Raw genomic sequence first — 24,749 nt, 5'->3', positions numbered from 1 at the left:
ACGAAGTTTTATACAACGTCACATGCTTGTGACCTAAACACAGGCACTTTGACTCCAAAGCCCATGCTCTCATTACTTACACTAGGATTTCTTATATATTTTCAAAGTACTTCCTGGGCAAAGAATGTTTATAATCTAAATTAGATTTGTAAGAAATTGTTAAAAAAATATCTTATTTGTGATTGCCCTTCCTGTTTTAAGTAGTTTATGGCATGGCGAATTTCAAACACCAAAAATGAGATTTTATAAACTTGTTTCTATAGGCTTAAAAACATAACAGCTACTTAAAACACACCCCTAGAAACTTACAATGTTTAAGCACCTATTATTATCCTCATATACCAACATTCATTTTCTTTTCTCAGTTGTCATCTATCCCAGGCCTAGATGATGTCACAGTTGAAGTCTCCCCTGTAAGTGTCACTGGAGTCACAAATGAAACCACTTCAGAGCCATCACAGGTAAGTATTAACTTCCAAGAAACATGAGCAGATTTTCTGGTTGAACCAGATAGACCTAAGCAGCAGATTTGATGGAAGAAATTAAACATGTAAGGCTTTGAATAATAATATTTTAAAGCCTTAAGATAGAAAATGAAGTTTGAAAAAATATTAGCTGTTTTGTTATTTTTAAGGGCTTCCTGAAGTTTATATTTTCTTTGATCTAACAGGACTAGGAAAAGTCTTAAATATAATTATTTTCTTCAAGCTCACGATGGAAATTTTTTTCTAAGTTTTTATGAAATTACTTTTCAGATGTTTTATTATATAAGCTTTCAACTATACACAATAATAGAACAGTACAGGGAATATCCAAATGCCCATTACTGAGATTCACCAGGTAAGATTTTGTGGCCAACCTTCATCTCTTTATTACTTGCTGTAGTGAGTCCCAGGCATCTTGTCGTTTCACCTCTGTGTAAATCCTGGAGCATCTCTGAAAAGTCCTGACATCTTCTTGCAGAGCCACTATGTCTTTATCATGCACAATATAATTGACAGTAACTGCCTTGTATTATCTAACATCTTGTTACTCAGAGTGTGCTCCATGCACCAGCAGTGTGGTCATCACCTGGGGGCTTATTAGAAATCTCAGGCTCCACCCCAGACTTACTAACTCAGAATTTGCTTTTTTTAAAAATATATTTTATTGATTTCAGAGAGAGGAAGGGAGAGGGAAAGAGAGTTGAAAACATCAGTGGTGAGAGAGAATCATCGATTGGCTGCCTCCTTCATGCCCCCTACTGGGGATGAAGCCTGCAATCCAGGCATGTGCCCTGACCAGGAATCGATCTATGACCTCCTGGTTCATGAATCTATGCTCAACCACTGAGCAGCACCAGCCAGGCCAGAATCTACATTTTAACAAGATCCCTAGGTGGTTTTTAGGTCCTTGAAAGTTGAGAGATACTGATGTAAGAAATACTAAATGTCTAAAAAAGTGTGTTTCTGGATTTGATTTGTTCAGATCTGTAGCATAAGTAAGGGTCACACTTTACATTTGATTCTTATGCTGTAATGTCCATTTATCCTCTGTATAAGTTTAAATTCCTTATTACTTTTATTTCAAGAAATAAAAATTGATTTAGAATAATCTCTAGTGTATCTCAGTGAAGTATTAAAATTCCAAATAAAGTCATCACTAAAGTAGTGGTCTACCAAGTAATACTGAACAAGTACACTCCCTATCTATATGGAATTCTGCATTTGTACATGGAGGTACTTTTCACAGGATTTTTTTAGATCATTATTGTATTGATCATAATGATAATGACTAACACATAAAGGATGCCAAGCATACTTCTAAGTGCTTTTCATAAATTAACTCATTTAATCCTCATAACAACTGTACAAAGTAAATACTATATGATCATTTCTATTTTACATATGTGTCAAATAAAGTATGCAGAGGATAAGTAATTTGCTAAGGATCAAACAATAAGTGTAAGAGCTGGAATTTTAACCCAGGCATCTGGTGCCAAAAGTCCTAGGTCTTACCTGCTACACTACACTGCCTCCAGCAACTATGTTGGATTCATTTAAACATATTGAGCCCATGTGGTATGAGGCACTGTAGGAGGAGCCATATATGTGTGTGCATATATATATATATATATATATATATATATATATATGCACACACATATACATACATATATATATTATATTTTTATTGATTTCAGAGAGGAAGGGAGAGGGAGAGAGAGAGAAATATCAATGATGAAAGAGAGTCATTGGTCAGCTGCCTCCTGCATGCCTCACATTGGGGATCAAGCCCACAACCTGGGCATATGCCCTGACCAGAAGTTGAACAGTGACCTCCTGGTTCATAGATCGATGCTCAACTGGAGCCATATATTTAGATATAGGTGTCTGGAATAAATTAGATAACCATTTACTTAACAATTAGATACTAGAAATTTTAAGAACCATTTAATTAATATAGGAAATTCCATTATGAAAGGCCATTGGAATATATGATATATGAGGAAATGCAGGTGTTTAACTTTACAAGGTTCTTTCAATTAAATATGGACCACCCTTTTTCTAAAATATGACGTAAAAATATTAAGAAAGTGTTTCCACTCTACCTAATAGAGTGGATACTAGCTGTCATATGTTCCTATAAATTTTTAAATGGTATCTGTGTAACTTAGAATATTAATTTTCCAAGTGTTATTATGAATGCCACCTATAGTATATCTTTTAAAACTTAGGCAGTTGTATTTGTCTTGCCTATTTAAAGTCTCAAAAAAATTATTATGAGTAATCACAGCAAAATTTTCTAAAATTCAGAATAACCTGATATATCTGGCAATTTTATTTTTAAATTCTATACTATTTCATTAGGAGAATTTATGAAGTTCTGATGGCCTCCTGAGTTTAAAAATTGTGGTAAAGTTGTGAGTTGATTAGTTTAATAATGTAATTGTTTATCATGTTCTTAATATTCAAATCAACTTATTTTGTCTCCATTGTTAATTGGTATATTTTTGTAAAATATTTTGAAATGGACTTAAGTAGTAAGTATTGCTTAATACGGAATTTCCATTGGCATTACAATCAACTCACATATCAGATAAAGGATGATCATGCCTTTTTCTTAATCATCCATTCCTTGCAATCTCTATATGAGTCAAAGATCCAAGATTTGCATTCTGATTTTTCTGCAACTTTAATTTCATGGTATGGATTTCATCATTACTCACAATAGAACATGCAATTGTGCAGATTGAGAATAAAATGAAGGACAGTTGAGAGATGGGATAGAGAATTTATTGGGTCATTCAAATAGGAAAGGTGTAAGACCTGACATAATTAAACCTTGTTGAGGTTCTTATTATTAGGCAAAAGTTAACAGCTAAGTTTTGAGATCCAGAGGGACTGCATGTAATTATCATTTATTCGGCTGTAATATTGTATGAGTTTATTCATAATTTTTTTAAGAACTTACTTGGGTATTGTTTGAATTTTTTATTTAATTAAATGTTTTGGACTTTTTGTATTTATTTTACACATGAATAAATACACACACACACACACACACACACTCCTTTTTGTGCACTTAATGGTGTCACATAACAGTAGAAACCTGAGGGATTTTTGGATGTCTTAGTCACTTCAGTTTTTTTGACAGATTTAATTTATATTTGAATTATCTGAGGAAGAACCTTACTTTATAATTCATATTCATATTTTTTAAACTATGGATATTTAAATGTATTTCTTGATTTGTCTACATTTCAGCATATACATAAAATTGATTTCATCCTGTTAAGGAAATTCCTCTTAATGCTGATATACAGATAATGAGTAAAAATTCATAAAAGGAAACTTACTTTAAATGTTCAGGTTGATAGAAAAATCTATAACTTTATAGAGACAGGCCTACCTTTGCACTTAAGAGAGGGCAGGGTAGCTGTCTGGACACAGTACTGTGAGAACTGCTTGTAAGATAAAAGATTATTCCCCAGTATTCTTCGCTGTAAATAGTATTTAGTCTTTAATCTTGACCTTGTGAAGAATGCTACTATTAATAGTTCCATCAGTAGCTGGAATACTCAAGACCAGATAAATTTTGTCTGAAAAATGGGTTTTTCTTCCATAAATTCTCTAGGCATTGCTTTCTGAGATGTTAGAATAGCTATAGCTACTTAGAAAAAGATTATTTAGTAAATGAAGAATTCAATTGTGTAGATGGTAGATACCTGGAAAATTAGTTCATTGTCCATTAGAGTTGAACAATAGACAAATCAAATAGTTTTATTAGCTTTATTAGAAGTTTTATTAAAGTAATATGTCCACCTATAATTCATCTTTTTTATCAGCACCCTAGAGACAAGTAAAGCAAAATTCTAATATTTTTATTTCCATAAATATATTTGCATTCTTAAGGAACAATATAGTGTTTTTAAGTATAGCTTCCTCTGAAATCATTTAAATGTTTATAAATATTTGGAAACATATCTTATAATTAAATTATTGCTATTTAAATTTATAAATATGATTTTTTCTGATATTAATTGCTTTAGAATTATAAAAAGAAACATCCCTTTTAAGTAACATGATGGACCCCTTTTGTGAACTGTCTAAAGATTTACACGCAATACTCTCTACAGCAGAACAGTTTACAAGAATCTGGACCACAGGAAAGTGAAGTAACAGCAGAAAATATCTTAACTGTAGCCAAGGATCCAAGATATGCCAGATATCTCAAAATGGTTCAAGTGGTAAGCTGATTTGGTCTGTCTTCTCTGTCTAGCAGCCTCTTTTGAAATTCTTGACCCTAGAGGTTTCATTGTTATTTTTCAACCTAAACAACTGATAAAACAAGTTACCCAAGTTTTCTACTCCCTTACTTATTTCTTTCCTGTGTTCAATTAATGCACTGAAAAAAAGTAACCAGAAGTCAACTCTTCCTATTTAAAATTGATCTCACACTTCAGACTAACAGTTTAATATAGATTTACATAAAGTTGTTGCAAATCTTGGATGTATTGATAGAGGAATGAAAGTGGACTATTCATATGGCTTTAGCTTAGTTTCCATATACTAGCACAAATAATTTTTTGTATATTTTTATTCTGAATTTTATCTGTCAGTGGTTTGGTTCATAGAAAAGAGCATATATCTCTTGGCCATGTAAGGTAATGCTTTTAATGTATTATATAATTTCAGAATTTATATTTTTTTCCTAGGAAATCATTCCATGGTATGACACCAGAAATATCTGCAGCTGTCTATAACAGCAAAAGCCAATTTCCTTTCATTCCTGTAGAAAGCCCTATTATAGTTGAAGGAGCTAGCTGCCCATCACTTTTCTGTCAATTAAAAGAGTAATGTTTTTGTACCATTCCATTATCAGGCAAAGGAAGTACTAATACTAAAGAAGAACAGATTTATTTTGCTGTCCATGCATTTTTATCACCAAAATAATTTAAAACAAATAGTATCTGGCAACCAGAAAGAGTGGGTGGGCTCATTTGGAAGCTGCAGTGGTCACAGTGGGAAGGAGAAAGTACCTTCGCTTTTCCTGGCTGTCAGAGCGGTGGGTTTGTCACTTTCAGAATTCTCCTTAGACAGTCAAAACCCTGGGCTCTATCCAGTCTGTAGGAAAAACTAAATCAGACTTTGGGATGAAACTATATGAAGTCCTTTTATTAAAACAATAAAGTAGAGCTGTTTTGATCTGGCCCATGATAAATTAGTTTTTTAAAGCTGGAATCCAAGAAAGCTTAAGCTAAGTTTAAAATGTGGACTGTTAAAAACTGTGTTTGACTCTCTCAAACAAAAGAGGAAAGAAAGATTTCAGAGTGACTCTTCTTGCCTAACATATAAAGTATGAAATAGGAAAGTCTACTGGATGGTTTCTATAAGAAGGCCCAGACATCTTTGATAAAAGACTCTATCTTAGGATAACTTGTATTATATATATATCTTCATTGATTTCAGAGAGGAAGGAAGAGGGAGAGAGAGAGAGAAACATCAACAGTGAGAGAGAATCATTGATCAGCTGCCTCCTGCACGCCCCACACTGGGGAGCGAGCCCGCAACCCCGGGCATTTGCCCTGACCAGAATCAAACCATGACTTCCTGGTTCATAGGTCGACACTCAACCACTAAGCCATGCCGGCTGGGCATAACTTATATTCTTGATGCATTACTTCTGATTTTACAAAAACTTTAAAAACACTTATTTTCTTTTTCTGTATAAAACACTGTCCATTTATTCCACAAGTGTTTATTAAACACTTACTTTAAAGTACTATACTAGGTATTGTCTAGATTTAATTTAGCCAGCTAAGGTTTCTAGCTACCACTTGAAATTATTTTGTTATTAATTATTTAGACCAGTTCCATTACTTTTCGGAGTTATATATATATGTGTGTGTATACACATATATATTTAAATGGCTCCTTTAGTATTCATTTTTTTTTATTCCTGTGCCTTCCTATCTCACCAGATGTAAAAGCCAAAGTCCTTCAGAGGCCCACAAGATACTGTACAATTTAGCTCTCTCTTTACCTTTTTGATCTCTTACCTTGGCTTACTCTGCTCCAGCTCTATTGCCTTCCTTGATATCCCTCGAGGCCTTTGCATCAGCTGTTCTCTCTGCCTCAAACATTTTTTCCCAGATATCATCATGATGTACACCTTCACTTCCTTCAAATCTTTACCCATGTAGTACCTGCTCTCTGGCCCCATTCCTTTTACCCCTTACCTGCTATATGTTTCTTCATATAAATTTCTGATATTATTTTAAACTAGAGGCCTGGTGCACAGGATTCGTGCATTGGTGTGGGGCATGGCCTGCAGGGATCAGCCCGCTGTGGGAGTGCTGCTCATCCTGGTCTGCCAAGTGGCTGTGGACCTGCCCTCTGAGCGGCTGCTCCCTGGTCCTGCATCTTCTGTGGAGCCGGAGCACTCGCCTCTCCAGGGGACCCGGTCAGGGCTGGGCCCAGGGACAATAGCACTGAGAGGCTACGGAGTAGGCTTCAGTCCCGCAGTGGCCACAAACCCACCTCCCAGCCTCCGGGGTCAGCTCTGCAAGCCCAGCAGTGGTGTTGCTTGGCCTGCGGGCGTCTGGAGGAGGCAGCAGAGAGTAAGGAGGAGGAGCCTGGGGCGAGGAGGCAATGATAGCAGCCTGGGTTCCTGCCAGTTGGCCTGGGGTTCACAGCAGGAGCAGCCACTCATCCCAGTCAGCCAAGCGGCGCTCCCACTGTGGTAGTGCACTGACCATCAGGGGGCAGCTCCTGCGTTGGGTATCTGCCCCCTGGTGGTCAGTGCTCATCATAGCGACAGGTCAACCGGTCATTCTGGTTGTTCCACCGTTTGGTCGCTGGGCTTTTATTATTTAGGATACTACATATCCTACATACTGTGTGTGTGTATCTCCCTGTACAAGAATATATTCCCAGTTCCTAGAAGAATACCTGACACATAGTGCTTACCAACGAATGAAAATGCCTCTGTTTTTCTCTAGGCTATTTTACCTTTTGATGGGAGATAGATTTCTTTTTTACACTGGCTCAGTGATTTTTAGATTGACAAGCTCTGTCAAAATACAGGTTCCTGGTTCCTACCCTACTAAATTAAAATCTCTGAAGTTGGGACTTCAAGCCAGAACATATCTATTTCCAAAAAAAAAAAAAAGCCCTTCTCATTAAGAACTATTTTAAAATATTCCAACCTATATTATAACAACATTAAAGTAAGTTTTATTTAGAAACATTTAAGAAAGAATAAATGATTATTCCTTTTATTTTTTTAGGTTCGGTAGTACTTTAGCTTCAGCCCATTCCTTTTGCTTGGTGTCACTGATTATGGGCAGGGGGTTAGTTTCTCCAGCCTCAGACTTTTCCTGTTTTTAGCCCAGTTTTTCTGATTTCAGTCCTTTGCCTCCTCTCTGCCTTTGGTATGGGTATTTCTGATTCCTCAACATTTCCAGGGTTCTGGAAGTGAACTTGGCCTATCTGTACAGAGTCATCAATCATTCTTTTACCTGCTTTTAATTTCCATGTTATTTTGGTTCATATATACCTCTGAGTCATTAAAAGTGGAGTTTGAGCCTCACTGTTTGGGGGTAATTTTCAAGAGGAAAGGGGAACAACATCTTTACACTGCCATCTTTAAACTGCAAGTTCATCCAAGTTAAATTTCATTTTATTGTTTTCAGTTTATTGTGCCAGCCTGGATCCCAGAATCTTATTTCCCAACTTTTGTTTCCTACCGCTCCCTGTCCTGAATTCCATTCTTCATACCAAACCACAAATCCTTCCCAACATATGCTCCATGCTTTTCCACCTCTGAATCTAGATTCTCCTTCTCTTAATTACTGCATGCCCAGATTCTACTCATCTAACACATTCCTATGAACACTTCCACTAAATCCTCCCAGATTCCTAAACCACCAACACATAAGACTTAGGCAATATCTCCCAACATTGACCAGTCTAACCACGATATCTACATTTTTTGTGAAACTGACCATACCTAGTTCAATGATCACTTACACATATTTTGTCTCTCCTATTGAAAAAGGAAATCATGAGAGGAAGAGCTGTGTCTTGATCTTTGTATTCACTTTAACACCTTGCCAATAAAGGTGCTCCATCAATATTTACTGAATGGACTATTTATCCTGCATGTTAACTCTCCTTTCTAGCTTTGTGTCACCTGGAAATGTATAGAAGTGCTCCCATTTCTTCAAACTATTGATCTAAAATGTTCTGTAGGACCAAAGCAAAAATAGATCAAGTAGTGGACTTCCTCACGGTTAACATGAATCTACCAATCATTGCTCTGCTTAAGCCATCTATAAATCTACCATGTCTCCTGTTTCCTAAGTATACCATGAGTGACTGTCAAAATGTCCAATTACAGGTGTAGGCTACATGTTTGACAACGTCCTTGATTCTTTTTCCTGGACATGGTCACTACCACAGTTCCTGTCACTTCTGCATCATCATTCACTTCTGTCTCTTTGTTCAAATCCTATATAATAAAAGCCTAATATGCAAATTGTCCCCTCGGGCGGTCGTTCCACTGGGAGTTTGACTGGGACACCAGGAGTTCAACCGCTCGCTATGACGTGCGCTGACACGGGGTGGCATGGAACATGGCGGGGCATTGGCGACACTGCGCTGGCAGCAGGCAATAGTAGTCGTGCTGCCGGCCCTGATGGGCCCAATGAAAGCGGGACCATGGTGGGGTGGTGGAGCAGGTAAGCGGGTGGCACCAGGCCAAGACGGGTGTGAGCGGGGGCCCAATTGCCCTGCTGATTGCCCCACAGATGGTGATCAGCGGTGGTGGCGGGGGGCACGGCCACCACCTGGGTCCCAGGCATTGAGGGAGCCAGGAGGGGGGCCTGGCCCTGATCGATTGCTCAGCAGGCATGATGGTGGAGCAGGTGAGGAGGCGGCGCCAGGCCAAGGCGGGGTGCCAGGCAGGGCTGCAGGGCTGCGAGGCTGGGGGCAGGAGCTGGGCCCTGATCTCCGCAGGTCACCCAGAGGGACCCCACCCGTGCATGAATTCGTGTACCGGGCCTCTAGTATAAGTATGAAATAGTTAAATCAGTTCCCCTCAGTGCTCGCTTTATCTGTTAAAGGAGAAAATTTTCAGCATGTAAGAATTCATCAGATGCTCTGACTTCAGCAAAATTAAGCTGTCATTACATCATGTTTGTATTTCGTCCTTTTGCTTGTTTGCAACATGTTTCAGAAAACCTCATCTAAGTCCTGCATCTGGTCAAGTGACCAAAAAGAATGCTCCATCTGATAATACAGCTATTGCCTTTTTCAGCTTTACTTAGGGGTTCCTTTATTCCATGCTCAAGAATTTCCATATATCTGGATATGTATCTTTCTCCTTCTGTTGTAAAATGTTGTAAGACATGCCTTTCAATTGCCAGTTCTTATTTATTCATTTCATCCCACTAAGTATTAACAATCCTGGATGTGTTTTTTTAATTTCTTTATTGATTAAGGTATCACATATTTGTCCTCATCCTCCCATTCCCATCCCAAACCCCTCCCCACGCATGCCCCCACCCCCCTGTTGTCCATGACCACTGGTTAGGCTTATATGCATGCATACAAGTCCTTTGGTTGATCTCTCCCCCTTACCCCCAACCTCCCTTACCTTCCCTCTGAGGTTTGACGGTCTGATCAATGCTTCCCTGTCTCCGGGTCTGTTTTGTTCATCAGTTTATGTTGTTCATTATGATGTTTACTTATTTTAAAATTTCATGTTTGCTGTATACAAATTCTCTCTCTCTCTCTCTCTCTCTCTCTCTCTCTCTTCTCTCTCTCTCTCTCTCTCTCTCTCTCTCTCTCTCTTACTTTAGGCTATTGTTTTCGATTTCCTTGTATTTCTCCTCTTAATTACCTGCTAGTTCTCCCACTGTTTTTTTTTTTTTTTCTCCTGACATTAATTGAGGATTTTTAAAATTATATATTTTTACTGAGGTAGCATTGGTTAAAAACATTATATAAAATTTCAAGTATACAACATTATTATTCTGTGTCTATACTCTATTGCATGTTCACCCCTTAAGTCTAGTTTCCATCCGTTACCATATATTCTTTGCCCTTCCTCACCCTATCCCTTGCCTCTGGTAATCACCTTTCTATTTTCTGTATCTATAAGTTTATTTTTGTTGTGTTAGTTCATGCTACTTTTTTGTTTTATATTTCACATATAAGTGAAATCATACAGTTTTTGTACTTTTCCATTTGACTTATTTCACATAGCATAATATACTTGAGATCTTTCTATGTTGTCACAAATGGCATTTTTTTCCTTTTTTATGACTGAGTAATATTCCATTGTATATATACCACATTTTCATTCATTCATCCATCGATAGATACTTAGCTTGTTTTCATATGTTGGCTATTATAAATAATACTGTAATAAGCATAGGGGTACATATATGTTTTTAGTTAGTGTTTTCATATTCTTCTGGATTAAATACCCAGATAAGGAATTGCTGGATCATATGGTAGTTTTATTTTTAATTTTTTTGAGGAACCTCCATACTGTTTTTCATAATGGCTCTACCAGTTTACAATCCCACCAACACTGTATGAGGGTTTCCTTTTCAATATCTTCTCTAACTCTTATTTCTTGTCTTTTTAATAAAAGACATTCTAGCAGGTGTAAGGCCTGTTGTGGTTGATTTGCATTTCCCTAGTAATTAGTGATATTGAACATCTTTTCATATGCCTCTTGGCTGTCTGTATATCTTCCTTGGAAAAATGTCTATTCAGGTTTCCTGCCCTGAGGATTTTTTACTCTTTGATTTCTATTTACACCCCCTTGTGGGTTTAGCTGAACATCATCTTTTGGTTCTTCTGAATAACTTAGCACTTTTCCAGGAGTATAATCATTCTATTGACTTAAGTCACCATCAAAAATATTGTTCTTCAACAGCATCTACATAGTTAGTAGTGTTTTCTGTATCCATATCTTCACAGAACTGCAACTCTAGCTAGGAGAACAGATGACAATATCACCCATTGCAATCTGTGTCATTGAACCCTTCAGTTTCTGCTACTGACATGGAAGAACCTAGATAGCTTTGTATCTCTGTACTTCCGGTGGTGAAATGCCTTCCTGTTTTCTGTATTAGTCTTCTAATCAATTGTCCATTCTCCTAAGATGGTTCAGTTCCTTGATTGTGACTGAGAACAAACAGGGCTCAATGGACTATAAATAGAAACGAAAACAAATGTGAACATTTCCTATAAGAAGTAACCTAATACCAGTTTATTCTAGAGGGTAGCTTCATTAAAAATTGCCTTATCAATATTGGAAAGTGTTTCACTTTCCCAACAAGAGTGTAGATTTTTATTAAAACACCCAATTTTTCTTGACCTCAGAAGGTGACTAAAGTTTCTCTAGCTTACCTGCTACTCAAAATTTTGTTTTAGTTATTAATATAGAGAAAGACCAGTATCTGCATAACTCATCAAAGCGTTGTGCTTTGTCTGTTGGTATGGTCTTGAGTAGTTTCTCACCCATTGTACACAGTACTACATGTTAACAAAGCTGAATTTTAGAAGCCTACAATCTGGATAGGGGATTGCTTGTATTAACAAAAGGGAAGATAGCATTAGCATGGTCTAAAAAACAAACCAAAAAAACGATCTGTCTTTCTGGGTGGAAAAATCACTATATACCAACAGTATAAATATCTATTCTAGGATCCCCCAAATAATATTTCTATACCCTCAAAATGGAGTTAACAGTGCCAGAAGTCCTCTTTCCTCCCACAGACAGTAATGGGATTTCTTTCATTTTTTAATTGACTTTATGTTTTTATCATTTAAGAATGAGTTATTGCTCCATAGCCAGAGTCTTACACCTATCATTCCACTTAAGCTGAGTTTATCTTTTCCCAAAATGTGATGTTCTTTAACTCAGCATCTTAATACTCACTAGACCCTCAACCCTCTTGTAATGACTTCTCTTGCTTCCTTTTTGAATTTTTGTTTAGAACCATTTTATTCTCTCTAGTAAGGCAGAGAGTAGACAAATGTTTCCAAGCCTTTTTAATTTTTCTGCTAATATAAGTTTGCTGACCACCCATGTAGTGGTCACTCAGTTTATATAGCAAGACATAGGAAGTCCTACAAATCACAAATATAGATTTTTTTAAAAAAACTTTCAGGCTTCAATGCACTGTAATCTTTTTGGCTTCCTTCCTGAGCTGCCACAAAATCTGCCTTTTCCTGGGCCTAGCTATCTCCTGGAATATCCTACTTTTACATTTGCTTTGCCTCACTTCTCACAGAACCTGCAAATCAATTTTAGATCCTTAGTTGTTAAAACTGCTTAATTAATATAAGCTCCTTTGGACATAAGCCAGAAGAATTTTTCAAATGTCACCAGTACCAGTTCACAGAGAAATAAGTAGTACCTTCTTTTTTGGTCTCCATACCTTTTCCTGTCACTCTCAGATTACTACCCTCTGTGAGGCATGAGTGAGGGCAGTTCCAGAAAGAAGTTGTTTTTGTAAGACATCTGGATGTCAAAGAGTACACCCAGATCTGTACTCTGTGCTTCTGGTATGCAACATGATACAGTTTCTCAGCTTTGTCACACAATCCCGTGTGGCGATGTTTGGGTCATGTCACCTTTTAAGACCAGTTTCTTCATACATAAAATGATATCTCTAGATTTGTCCTCTATTTAATTGATCCAGATTTGGATCTCATTATTAATGAATATTCCTGGAACACCTGCTGGCATTTTCTGATTTTTTTTTCCTTTTTAAGCAAGTTTTACACAGGATTTTTGAGTGAGTAATACTATTGTGTTCCAAATGTGGCAGATAATTGATTTAATGCTTGTTGTCATAATAGTGCAGCACAAGCTTTTACTAAATTACATATTGCTTTTATAACTTAACTGGAATTGTGTACATAGATCACTTTTCCAACAATTCTCCCCCTTTTACTGGCAGGACTTGGTGAATCCTTTGCCAATAATAAATTGTACATTGGAAAAGTCCAACTTCCACATTAAGAAGCTAATGACTTGTATTTTTTTAAACCAAATTTGCCAAAACATTCTCTTCGGACACTTAGGCTTTTTTAAAGCTCTGTTTTCTTTGGCTGGCTCCAAATGTGAATTGAATAATCTCCTTGGTCCTGGTGGTTCTGATGCATCTGTTGCCAGCAGGGCATGTTGGCCTGGGGAAATGTGACTTCCATTACCTAAGGAGGAAGAGTCTCCAACTGATTATTAAAGATGTCCACCAAGAAGTGATGTACCTTGGACCTTGTGAAACTAATCAGGCATGAAGTAGAGTGCACTTTAGATAAGGTGTAGTTTTTGTAAGAGTAATTAAAGGGTTTCAAATCTTGTTCGGGAGCTCTAGAGAGCTCCAGGGTAAGTTCCCCATCACTGATCCAAAGTGGTTCAGCCCTGGCCAAGTAGCTTAGTTGGTTAGAGCATTGTCCAGATAGAACAAGATTGTGGGTTCCATCTTCGGTCAGGGCACATATACAAGAAGCAACCAATGAGTGCATAAATAAGTGGAACAACAAATCAATGTCTCTCTTCCTCTCTCTCTCTCTCTCTCTCTCTCTCTCTCTCTCTCTCTCTCTCTCTCTCTCTCCCTTCTTTCCTCCCTCTCCCTTCTTCTCTCTAAAAGTCAATAAATTTTTTTAAATAGTGGTTCATATATAGTAATAGCTGTGGAAAACACAGGTATGGATTTAGTGTAGCAACTATATGTTGTTTCTTTTTGTATTTTTTAACTCCGTAGATATTATAATGTCAACATGTGTTTTGTTTCCTTTTTAATACCAAAGATTGATTAATCAATATCAAGGTCAGTATTTTTTTTAGTACATTCAGGGTTGGGGGGACAAGTTTTTGTGGTGTTTCCCATTGAAGATAAAAGCCATATGTAAAATGATTGTTTTCCTATCTACATGTGAATGTAGATAATGAAAAGATGCAAATGAACATTTGTCTAATTAAATGCATAATTTAGCTAACTTTGAAAATTGGAAAGGGAAAATAGTTTCTCCTTGCCATCAACTGAATGGTCAGCCAGTCCATTTGATCACAACTAAAAAGAAAGAAACCAAGCTTAGCAGAATGATACACTATATGAGTAGTAACTTTGAGTTGGGATAAATGTGACTCAAGTGAACACAGTTACGTCCTTCCTGGCATTCTGTCTTATATCAAATGCAAGGATTAGATAGAGATTTCTCCTGAGGCAGAAAGCTGTGACAGTGGACCACCAGTCAGGAGCCCCTCAGGTGTTAGCTGTGCTTTGCCATGGCCTGAGCATCTGGAGAATCTAGAAACAGGTAACTTTTTCTAGTACTGTTGGCAAAGAATTACCAAAATTAATTATTCTCTGCTAAAGTCAATGAACTAGCTTCTAAGGAAGCCATGTGTGATGAATTACGCCAGTTTTACCGGTTATTACTTTTCAATATTCTGGCTGTCTTTGAACCCTTCCCAAGTTGCCTTAAAAGGTAGGAAGTTCAGAACCAATCATACTGTGTACATGTTTAATGTTGAGAAGTTTTGCTTTTAAATTATTCTTTGCTATTTGATTTTTCTTATATATGGTATGTTTGCTTCGAGAGCAGTAAGCAATGATTGCTAAGTTTGGGTTTTAGATTTCTTGTTTCCTAATGCATGATGAAGTTAGAACACTGAAGGAGAGGCATGTACTGGGCAGGTACTAAGTTAGATGGTAATCAGTATCCATTTGGTAATATTGTGTGTACCTGCCTTGATTCTTAACTATTTCTACCACTGTTGCCATAATCATATGGCTCAGAATATTTTAATACTGATATCACATATTTTTCATTATAGTTATCCTCAGGTGGCATTCAACTACCATGAAAGTGTTGAGTTGTGATTAATTTGTTTCCAGAATCTAGTTATTTAACTATAACTATTTTTACTTATGGTGCTTATAGTTTCTGGAGAAATGTATTTTGAATCGTGAAGCTCACTCAGGAGGGTTTGGAATTCTCAATCATAGCTGAAGAATTGTCACACACCAACAAGCTGATGTACCCAGATGTCAGTCTCCAGTAGAATCGTAGAAGGATATTCAGCTATTGTACCCTTGAATTCTTTGTTTTTTAATAATATATCAGGTAATTAAAAATTAATTTAAAAATAATAAAATTTTAAAATAATTTAAAAGGGGAGAGTAAGTGAAACATAAAATTGAGAATGCAAAATAATCTTTTAAAAATAATTGATAAGGTAATTCATTTAGGGTGTTAAATTTGTGAAATCAATTTTTTAAGTATCAAATTATGTTTGAAGAGAATATATTTCTTTAGGAACATATTCTCTATATCATATTTTTGTCATAATTAAAATAATGGAGATAATGTATAGGACAGTTTGTTGAAAAGTCCTTTCAAGCCAAAACATGTAATTCATTATTTAGTTTATTTTGCTAAATGTCAAATTTACTTCATCTGCCTTTTCACTGTAACATCATATCTCTGTACATCTCTCCTCACAAAAGAAAGAAAAAGAAAGAATGTAAGCAAACAAACACAGGGGAAAGAACTTTTAGAGGATAAGTTTAATGTAGTTTTAAAATTCATAGGGATTTCCTTTCAATTATATATCAAATGGGAAGCAACAAAGATGAGAATTTAGCAGAAAAATATTTTTAACTTTGGACTTGGATCTTTCATTCCAACTCCTTTACACAACTTCTTAGCTCTTACTTTAGAAGTTGTGACAAAAGGAACATTGCTGTTAAGGTTCATAAGGGAGTTTTTGAAGATATATGCTAACAATGACAGTTTTTATCCTTTGCAAAATGTGTGGTATAATTCTTTTACTCTGTTCCAACCATAACGTTTTAGTTATCCAACTTTGATTTCTCAGTGCCCACCTCTGCCAGAAATAAGGTACTTCGCATAAAAATTTTCCAAATTAGTAATGTAAATTACATAGTTACTTACTTACATTTACTCTTTTTAGAAGTATGGAGAATCTCACCATAAATATAAATTGTTTGGCTAAGATTGTGGTAGTTAATGGAAGGAAAAGTAAAGACCAGGGAGCAAATGAGCTATAGTAAGGAAGTAGACTCACTGCAGGAGGAAAGACGTGTCTTAGACACCATTTGCTTGAGGAAGGAGTTCTAGCACCCTGTTTGGACAAGGATCTCAGTGTAAGCATTCATAACAAGGTGTGCACTACTGGTGTGGAAGATAATGTGCTTTGAATGGATTGCAGCAATGTAAGATGCAAGAACAAACTTCATTTGAAAGTTAGGTAATTTTGTAATAAGGATTATTTTACAATTTGGAGAAAATGCTAATATGTTTACTATATTTTTTGAAATGAAATAAAATAGATTTCAAAATATCTTATTGAGAAAATGAATGAAAATTATATATTCCTCTACCTGAAGATATCTACATCTTTTGTATTTACCTTAATGCTGCAATTTAAATAAATATCACCAGAACTTAGTACAACTCACTGGGGTTTTCAGAATAATTATAATACAGCATCCCAACTTTTCTTTTTATTTTCCTAGTTCAAGTACACAAATGACTTTTATTCAGTTAGTTGGTTAGACCATGTGCTGATGACACATTATCAGATTCAGGGCTTTTATTGTGGTTTTGTAGCCAGAGGAAATGCCTAATTCTGGCCATCTCTCTTTAAATAGATACTCATGATCTATAAGGACATTGAATGAGTGATTCATAATACACAAAACTCATTACCATATTGAAAAACTAGTTCAAACGTGAATATTCTTTGGTTTCAATCAGTAAAATTATCTTTATAATTAATTATTAAGAATTTCATTCTTATCTTTTATTGCTATATTTGGAGATATTTCTTTAAATCCTCTTGAATAGGTGTATATAAAATGAGTTTCCAAAAACTGAGTAAGACACCATCTGAATTTACTGCACTTTAAGTCATGTAGCTAATTCCAAAATGATTTGCTATGAAAATTCTTTTAAAGTTTCTATTCCTAGAAAACAAATGAATAATTAAGTTTAGAAAATTCTAATCACATATTTTCAACAACAAATATCAGTTGAGTGAAATGAGGCTTAGCAAAGCTATAATGTAGCTAAAGTACTCCTAATGAAGCTATAGCATTAATTATATTGTCAAAGAAAGTCTTTCCGTTTTAGATGTTGCTTTTATATTATAATGAAGGGAGGAAAATTGGTCTTCCATAGCATCTAATTACTTTGAAATTCTTTAAAAACTTGAATAACTACAAAATGCAAAAAACACATCATGTGCTTTTTTGGTCCTTAACATCTAATATTTATCACTAGAGGCCCGGTGCACGAAATTCATGCACGGGGGGCGGGGGGAAGGGTGTCCCTCAGCCCAGCCTGCACCCTCTCCAATCTAGGACCCCTTGAGGGATGTCCGACTGCCTATTTATGCCGGATCCCACTGGGATCGGGCCTAAACGGGTGGTCGGACATCCCTCTCACAATCCAGGACTGCTGGCTCCCAACTGCCCTCCCCTGCAGGCCTGGTCCCCCCCCAGCTGCCCTCCTCTGCAGGCCTGGTCCCCCCCCCAACAGCCCTCCACTGCAGGTCTGGTCCCCAACTGCCCTCCCCTGCAGGCCTGGTTCCCCCGACTGCTCTTCCCTGCAGGCCTGGTTCCCCCCAACTGCCCTCCCCTGCAGGCCTGAGTGCCCCCAACTGCCCTCCCTTGCTGGCCTGTTCTTTCCCAACTGCCCTCCTCTGCCAGCCTGGTCACCCCCAACTGCCCTCCTCTGCTGGCCTGGTCACCCCTAACTTCCCACAACTTCCCTCCCCTGCAGGCCATCTTGTGTCCACATGGGGGCAGCCATCTTTGACCACATGGGGGCGGCCATCTTGTGTCTTGGTGTGACAGTCAATTTGCATATTACTCTTTTATTAGATAGGATGTTACAAGAACACCCAGGGGGAAAATCAGTCACATGGGGAAATTGATGCAGCTATATTTTGAGTCGCATAACAATACATCTCCAACTTTTTGAAACAATTTTTAATGGCTTTCTTGATAGGCATTTAAGGTTACCCTTAGTTTCCATGCCTAAAAGGCACAGATGGAACTGCTAACATGAATTTATTTTATGGATAAAGTAACAGTAACTGCCTTACCAACTTCCTGGGGCCCTGGTCAGGGCTGGTCTAATTTTTATCCATTTTATCATGATTTATTCCTTCATCTTTAAAGATATCTGATGGCCAGTGAAGAATTCTTTCTCCCTATGAAACTGATCTGTTGAAATAATCACTGAAAAGGGAATAAATTACTTTTAGTTCCATAGAAAACAGTCAAGATTTGTGAACTTCTTTTTTGCCCACATATTTAGGTTCAAATTAATGACCCTTGGAGACAACAATATCAGAGATAATTTTAGAGTTTGTCATTTTCTAAATCTGTAGTCTTTCAAAATAAAGCTTTCTTTTTTTTAGATAGCGATATTCACTCAACAGTGATTAAGAGATTTATTTAAATTAATTTTGTATCCCTTCACAGACAGCTTCTAGAAGGAGAAAAGATTATTAAGCATATACTTGCCTTTGTGTTATGGTTTATTGAGTAAACATTTATTATCTGTTAAATAGAATATTTCATCTGAAAAATGTTATCCTAAATATAATACCCTACTAAAATATTACATAAGTCCATGGGTTGAGCATTGACCCATGAACCAAGAGGTTACCAATTCAATTCCCAGTCAGGGCACATGCCAGATTTGCTGGCTGGATCCTCAGTAGGGGGCATGCAGGAGGCAGCCAATTGATGTGTTTCTCTTTCATCAATGTTTCTATCTCTCACCTTTCTTCTTTCTCTAAAAAAATCAATAAAAACATATTTAAAAAAATAAAATATTACATAAAATGCAGTATAGATATTTTAAAGAGAGCATTATTGAAAATCAGAAGGCAAAGAAATGATTGAGTCCATTCCACTAAGTTAAAATTTAAATAAAAGGAGCCTGATTGGAGGACTGCTTGCCTTTTTCCAACCCATAGCATATTTTCAACTCCTACTCATTCCCTCTCCCTGAAAATAAAAAAGTATTACCCACCTATCAACTCAATAGATCTTTTCTTTACTGTTGACCAAGTAGGGAAAAACCTTCATAAACTTCATATTTTCCATCTTTCAGAATTGAATAGTGATTCAAGCTCATAAACCGAGAGGAAAGACTCAAATGTAAGGAGCATTTTTTATTTTACAAAAGGAAAATCATCACTATTAGATTGAGTAAGAGGGTTTTTCCCCTTCTAATCTAAAACTTTAGGGAAAATTTCAACATGGCTTATAAAGGAACTTAGTAGCTTGGATTTCATTAACACAGTAACAAATAAATGTAAATATTGGCAGTACTATAACCTCAAAACAGTTACTATGATATAAGAAACTAGAATTTAGCTATTAGTGTTGCCTTCATAATTTCATTACTGTGGCTTCTTTGCACACTTTCTCCAGTGACGCAAATACAGACGTGATTTTTGGAACATCAGACTTATGGCTGCCTTCTCTCTTCTTCATTACTTAGGTTGGACAAACGGCCACAATCACTTGCCAAAAATAATCCCACAGTTCAGTAAACTTTAGTCTTGAGGTCTGTCGTGTCCTTCTTAGACCACCAGTAGCCTTGTCTTTTGGAGATCAGAAATTGGACACTTCTTTTTGATGTTTAACAAACCAGACTGTTTCTTAACCTCTAAGGATGAATACAGCAAAACAAATTTTCTAAGCAACATCACTAGAAACAGGAGCAAATCCCTTTGGAATGCATCCTCTCTAACAGACCAAATTATTTTTCTATCAAGCTTCGTGATATTTGTATTAAGCTGATAATGGTAAAATCTCTAATAGGGTAAGATATTATAAGTTATGTATATTTTCTTTTATCGATATTCATATACAGAAACGACTGAAGACTCACCAAATTTTAATAATGTAATATTTGTATTATTTTGCTGCAGTCAGCTTTGAGAAACTAAGGGTAAAACTATTATTCTTTTTTTTAAATATATTTTTATTGATTTTTTTACAGAGAGGAAGGGATAAGGATAGAGAGTTAGAAGCATCAATGAGAGAGAAACATCAATCAGCTGCCTCCTGCACACCCCCTACTGAGGATGTGCCCGCAACCAAGGTACATGCCCTTGACCAGAATCGAACCTGTGACCCTTCAGTCTGCAGGCTGACTATCCACTGAGCCAAACCGGTTAGGGCTATTATTCTTATTCTATAACCAATCCCATGAAACTAAAGTTAAAATAGGGAGCTTAGTTAATTCCATCAACTTCCCTGTTCCCTATTCCTCCCTTACCAGTTACCACCTGCCCTCATCCCACCCTACACACACTTTCTTTGCTATATTTTAGGAAAGATTTTTCAACCTCATTTCTTCTTCCTTCTGTTTTCTCAGCTTCGTAATTTTGTATAACCTTTCTAATGCTTTCCTGTAGATTATGCTAAAGTATCTATACTAATAAAAGGGTAATATGCTAATTAGACCCGGGAGACCTTCTGGATGTCCTTCCGGACAAAGCCATGGTGGCGGGGCCAAGGCAGAGGCAGTTAGGGGTGATCAGGCCAGGAGAGAGGGCAGTTGGGGGCGATCAGGCCAGGAGGGGAGGGCAGTTGGGGGTGATCAGGCTGGCGGGGGGGAGGGGGCAGTTGGGGGTGAGCAGGCCAGCAGGGGGAGGGCAGTTGGGGGCAATCATGCCGGCCGGGGGGGGCAGTTGGGGGCAAGCAGGAGGCAGGGGAGGCAGTTGGGGGCAATCAGGCCAACAGGGGTACAGTTGAGGGTGAGCAGGCTGGCGGGGGGGGCAGTTGGGTGGCAGGGGGGGCAGTTGGGGGTGATCAGGCCGGAAGGCAGAGTGGTTAGGGGCGATCAGGTAGGCAGGCAGGTGAGCGGTTAGGAGCCAGTGGTCCCAGATTGTGAGAGGGATGTCCCAGAATGGAAAGGGTGCAGGCCGGGCTGAGGGACACCCCTCCCGTGCACGAATTTCGTGCACCAGGCCACTAGTAATAAATAAATCACAGTTGAATTTGTAGAAAGACCTTATACCATCAAACTGTAGTTAACAGAAACAGAGGTCTTTTTAAAGAAGTATGATGTTAACTCGGCTCTCTTTTCCTGTTCTCCTTAGCACTTCAGTGTTTTCTTCTTTGAACTGTTTCAAACTTCTAACTTTCTCTGTTATACTGAATAGTTGAATGGCATGTAATTATCAAATAAAATTCCCACCCTTGTCATTCAAGTAGTCAGCTTTCTCCTCCACTATTATATAAACTTTATTATCAAGTGATTATTAAGTATACTTTATTTAAAAATCTCACAAGTCTTAATTCCAGGGTATCCAAAAAATGTATATTTTAACAGCTCAATTTTGAAAATGTATTTTAATAAACATTGCCTTTATAATTATTCAAAGTGTGTGTATACATTTTTGGGACACCTATATTTTAAAAATGGTGCAAGTTTTATTCTCATGCTTACTGTATCCCAAATGTAAGAGTCTGTTAACATGGAATGAATGCCCCTAAGCAACTTTTATTTTTCTGTCTTTCATTTATTGTTAAACTTCATAAGCAAACAAGAAGCCCAGAGTTTTATCTTCTGCCTTGTTTGTCATTTGCAGAATACCTTGAAGATTGCCCCCATGAAACAGTATTACTTTCAGGAGTATGTTTTTGAAGATAACTTTGTGATGGTGCTATTTATTTTCATCCATCTAACATTTAGGATGCATTTCGGTGTTCATTTTAGCCAAGTCTTAACAGATTAATTTTTACTAATTTATAAAATTAAACATAACAGTTCTGAATATAAATGTGTAAATGGGCCTACAAATGACAGCCTTGCCTTTGCTGCCACTCAGGAGAGAGAGTGTTCCTGGAAACCTGCAAACCTGAACGGAAGCCTTTGCTTTCCCATCCTCCTTTAGCCTAGCAAGCTGTAGGGAACGTGGACTTTCTCTTCCTCCATAACCAAAATAAGGGATGGTGGTTGTAGAAGGCATCTTTTCTGGACATTTTTTTTTTAACTAAATATTTAATGGGTGTAAAGAGAGCAGAGTGCCTGAAGAATGGCTTTGTGTATAACTCATCCAACAGTGACTTGGGCTTACTCCTCACGGGTGGCTGCATACTATGACCTTCCTGTGACATTACGCCCTATACATGAAAAAAAAAAAGTAAATATTTAAAATTTTAGCCCTAGCTGGTTTGGCTCAATGGATAGAGCATCGGCCTACAGACTGAAGGGTCCCAGCTTCGATTCCTGCTGAGGGTACATGCCTGGGTTGCGGGCTCGATCCCCAGCAGGGGGCGTGCAAGAGGCAGCCAATCAATGATTCTCATCATTGATGTTTCTCTCCCTCTCCCTTCCTCTCTAAAATCAATAAAATATATTTTTAAAAAATAAAATAAAATTTTAATATATTTCCTTATTTTATTTTTTCAAATATATTTTTATTGATTTTAGAAAGGAAGGGAGAGGGAGAGAAATAGAAATATCAATGATGAGAAAGAATCATTGATCAGCTGCCTCCTGCATGGCACCCCCACTGGGGATTGAACCCACAACCCAGGCATGTGCCCTGATTAGGAATCTAACTGAGACCTCCTGGTTCATAGGTAGGTGCTCAACCACTGAGCCACACTGGCTGTGCATATTTCCTATTTTAGAAATGAGGATTATAGTTAACAATGATTTGAACTTAATTTGTCAAGATCTGTAGCATTTCTCTGAGAGATATAACTCTGAAGACTCCTCATATTGAGTTTCATTCTTTTATACTCCATTTTCCCTGCACCATTTATTGAAGAAAATTTCTTTTCTCTATTGAGTAATCTTGGCCCCTTTGTCAAATATTAGTTGACTATATATGCTTGGGCTTTATTTCTAGGCTCTCAGTTCAATCCATTGGTCTATTTTTCTGTTTTTATGAAGGAGGCATTTTTAATCATTGAATTATTATAATTGTGTCCTTTGCTTAGGGTGTCCCAGTGATGGCAATAAGAAACAAAATGATATCAGAAGGACTAGACCCAGATCTTCTCGAGTAAGTAATTCTTCTAATATGATATTACCGTCGAGATGTTGAATTTATCTGTTATAATAAAAAGATTTCAAACTATATATTTTTCCTATACAGTATTTTATAGTTGAGGGAACTACATTCATAAATAGTGTTACAAAAATGAAAAATCTATCCTATGCTGTTAAAACCAGCCTTTTCACATTTAAGGGCAGTTATAGTAGATCAGTGATGAATCTATATATCCAGAGAGATGGAATTTGATGGCAGTTTTGTTGCACAACAGTAGTGTCCTCAAGAAGCAGTGGTGTTTTTCTCTCCATGCTACCTTTTTCTTTCTTTCTCTTTTTAAATTATCTACCAGATTTTTGTTTAATACCTTAGTATATAGGAAATTTACTCTACCAAGCTCTAAGTTGAGCCAGATTGAGAAATAAATAGGGTAAAGTCACTCTAGGTCCACATTAATGGTTATTATGGAACTAGATACCAGTTTTTGTGAGTTTTATAAAATATTTTTGAGAAATGCTGTAAATATGTGGCTCAGAAATTTGTCAATAATGTATTTCATCCAAGAAAAGCTAGCTACATAGCTCATCCTGGATAAATATATATCTTAATGGATTATTCAGAAGTAGTCTGTTTTGCAAGTATCTGGATACTTGTAAAAAGTCTTTCCAGTTTGGGATTTTGGTCCACCCCGATGTATTTAACTGTGTGTTCCAGGCATTTGTATTCTACTAGCAATATACTGCTTTGTTATTTTTCTTGGCTCTCAGCCCTTCAAGAAACTGCATTTTGCATGTGAAACACCATAAAACAGTCTTTTTTCATATTTTATCTTCTAAAATATGAAATTTAAGAATTTTTTAAAAGTCTACAAGAACTGATTTCCAACATGTATCTACATTTAGTATATATCCAAGTAACTGAAGTCCAATGGCATAGATGGGTAATTTGAACTAAGGCATCTCCAGGATATTTGACATTTGTTCTGGAAATTCTTTCTGACACACACTTTAAAAGCAGATGGATTGTGACATATTTTAGAATGTGAATTGAACATATGGGTCCAATCCATTTTGGTACTCATTGACTTACATGTTATAAATATATTCAACATTGACCATGGCCTCCTTTTTGCTTCTGGAAATACATAGTAGACGAAATATACAGTAGAAAGCTAA

At 36.9% G+C, this 24,749-nt stretch overlaps 1 protein-coding gene across 3 annotated transcripts in view; it reads left to right on the top strand.

Annotated features, from left to right (window-relative positions):
- Positions 1-24,749, top strand: part of WASHC3 (WASH complex subunit 3) — a 42,440-nt gene that overhangs the window by 11,484 nt on the left and 6,207 nt on the right. The window contains exons 4-6 of one of the 3 annotated variants that reach the window (XM_080658577.1): positions 366-461; positions 4,619-4,729; positions 23,522-23,586. In XM_080658577.1, the coding sequence (XP_080514703.1) occupies positions 366-461; positions 4,619-4,729; positions 23,522-23,586 (272 nt within the window). The remainder of the gene's footprint in view (positions 1-365; positions 462-4,618; positions 4,730-23,521; positions 23,587-24,749) is intronic. The other 2 variants (XM_080658578.1, XM_080658579.1) reach the window with 2 other exon arrangements.

This window comes from Plecotus auritus (assembly GCF_963455305.1).
Source record: "Plecotus auritus genome assembly, chromosome: 3".
Classification (NCBI taxonomy): Eukaryota; Metazoa; Chordata; class Mammalia; order Chiroptera; family Vespertilionidae; genus Plecotus; species Plecotus auritus.
Note: the sequence above shows the minus strand (reverse complement) of the source record. Positions and strands in the feature narration are given on the sequence as shown.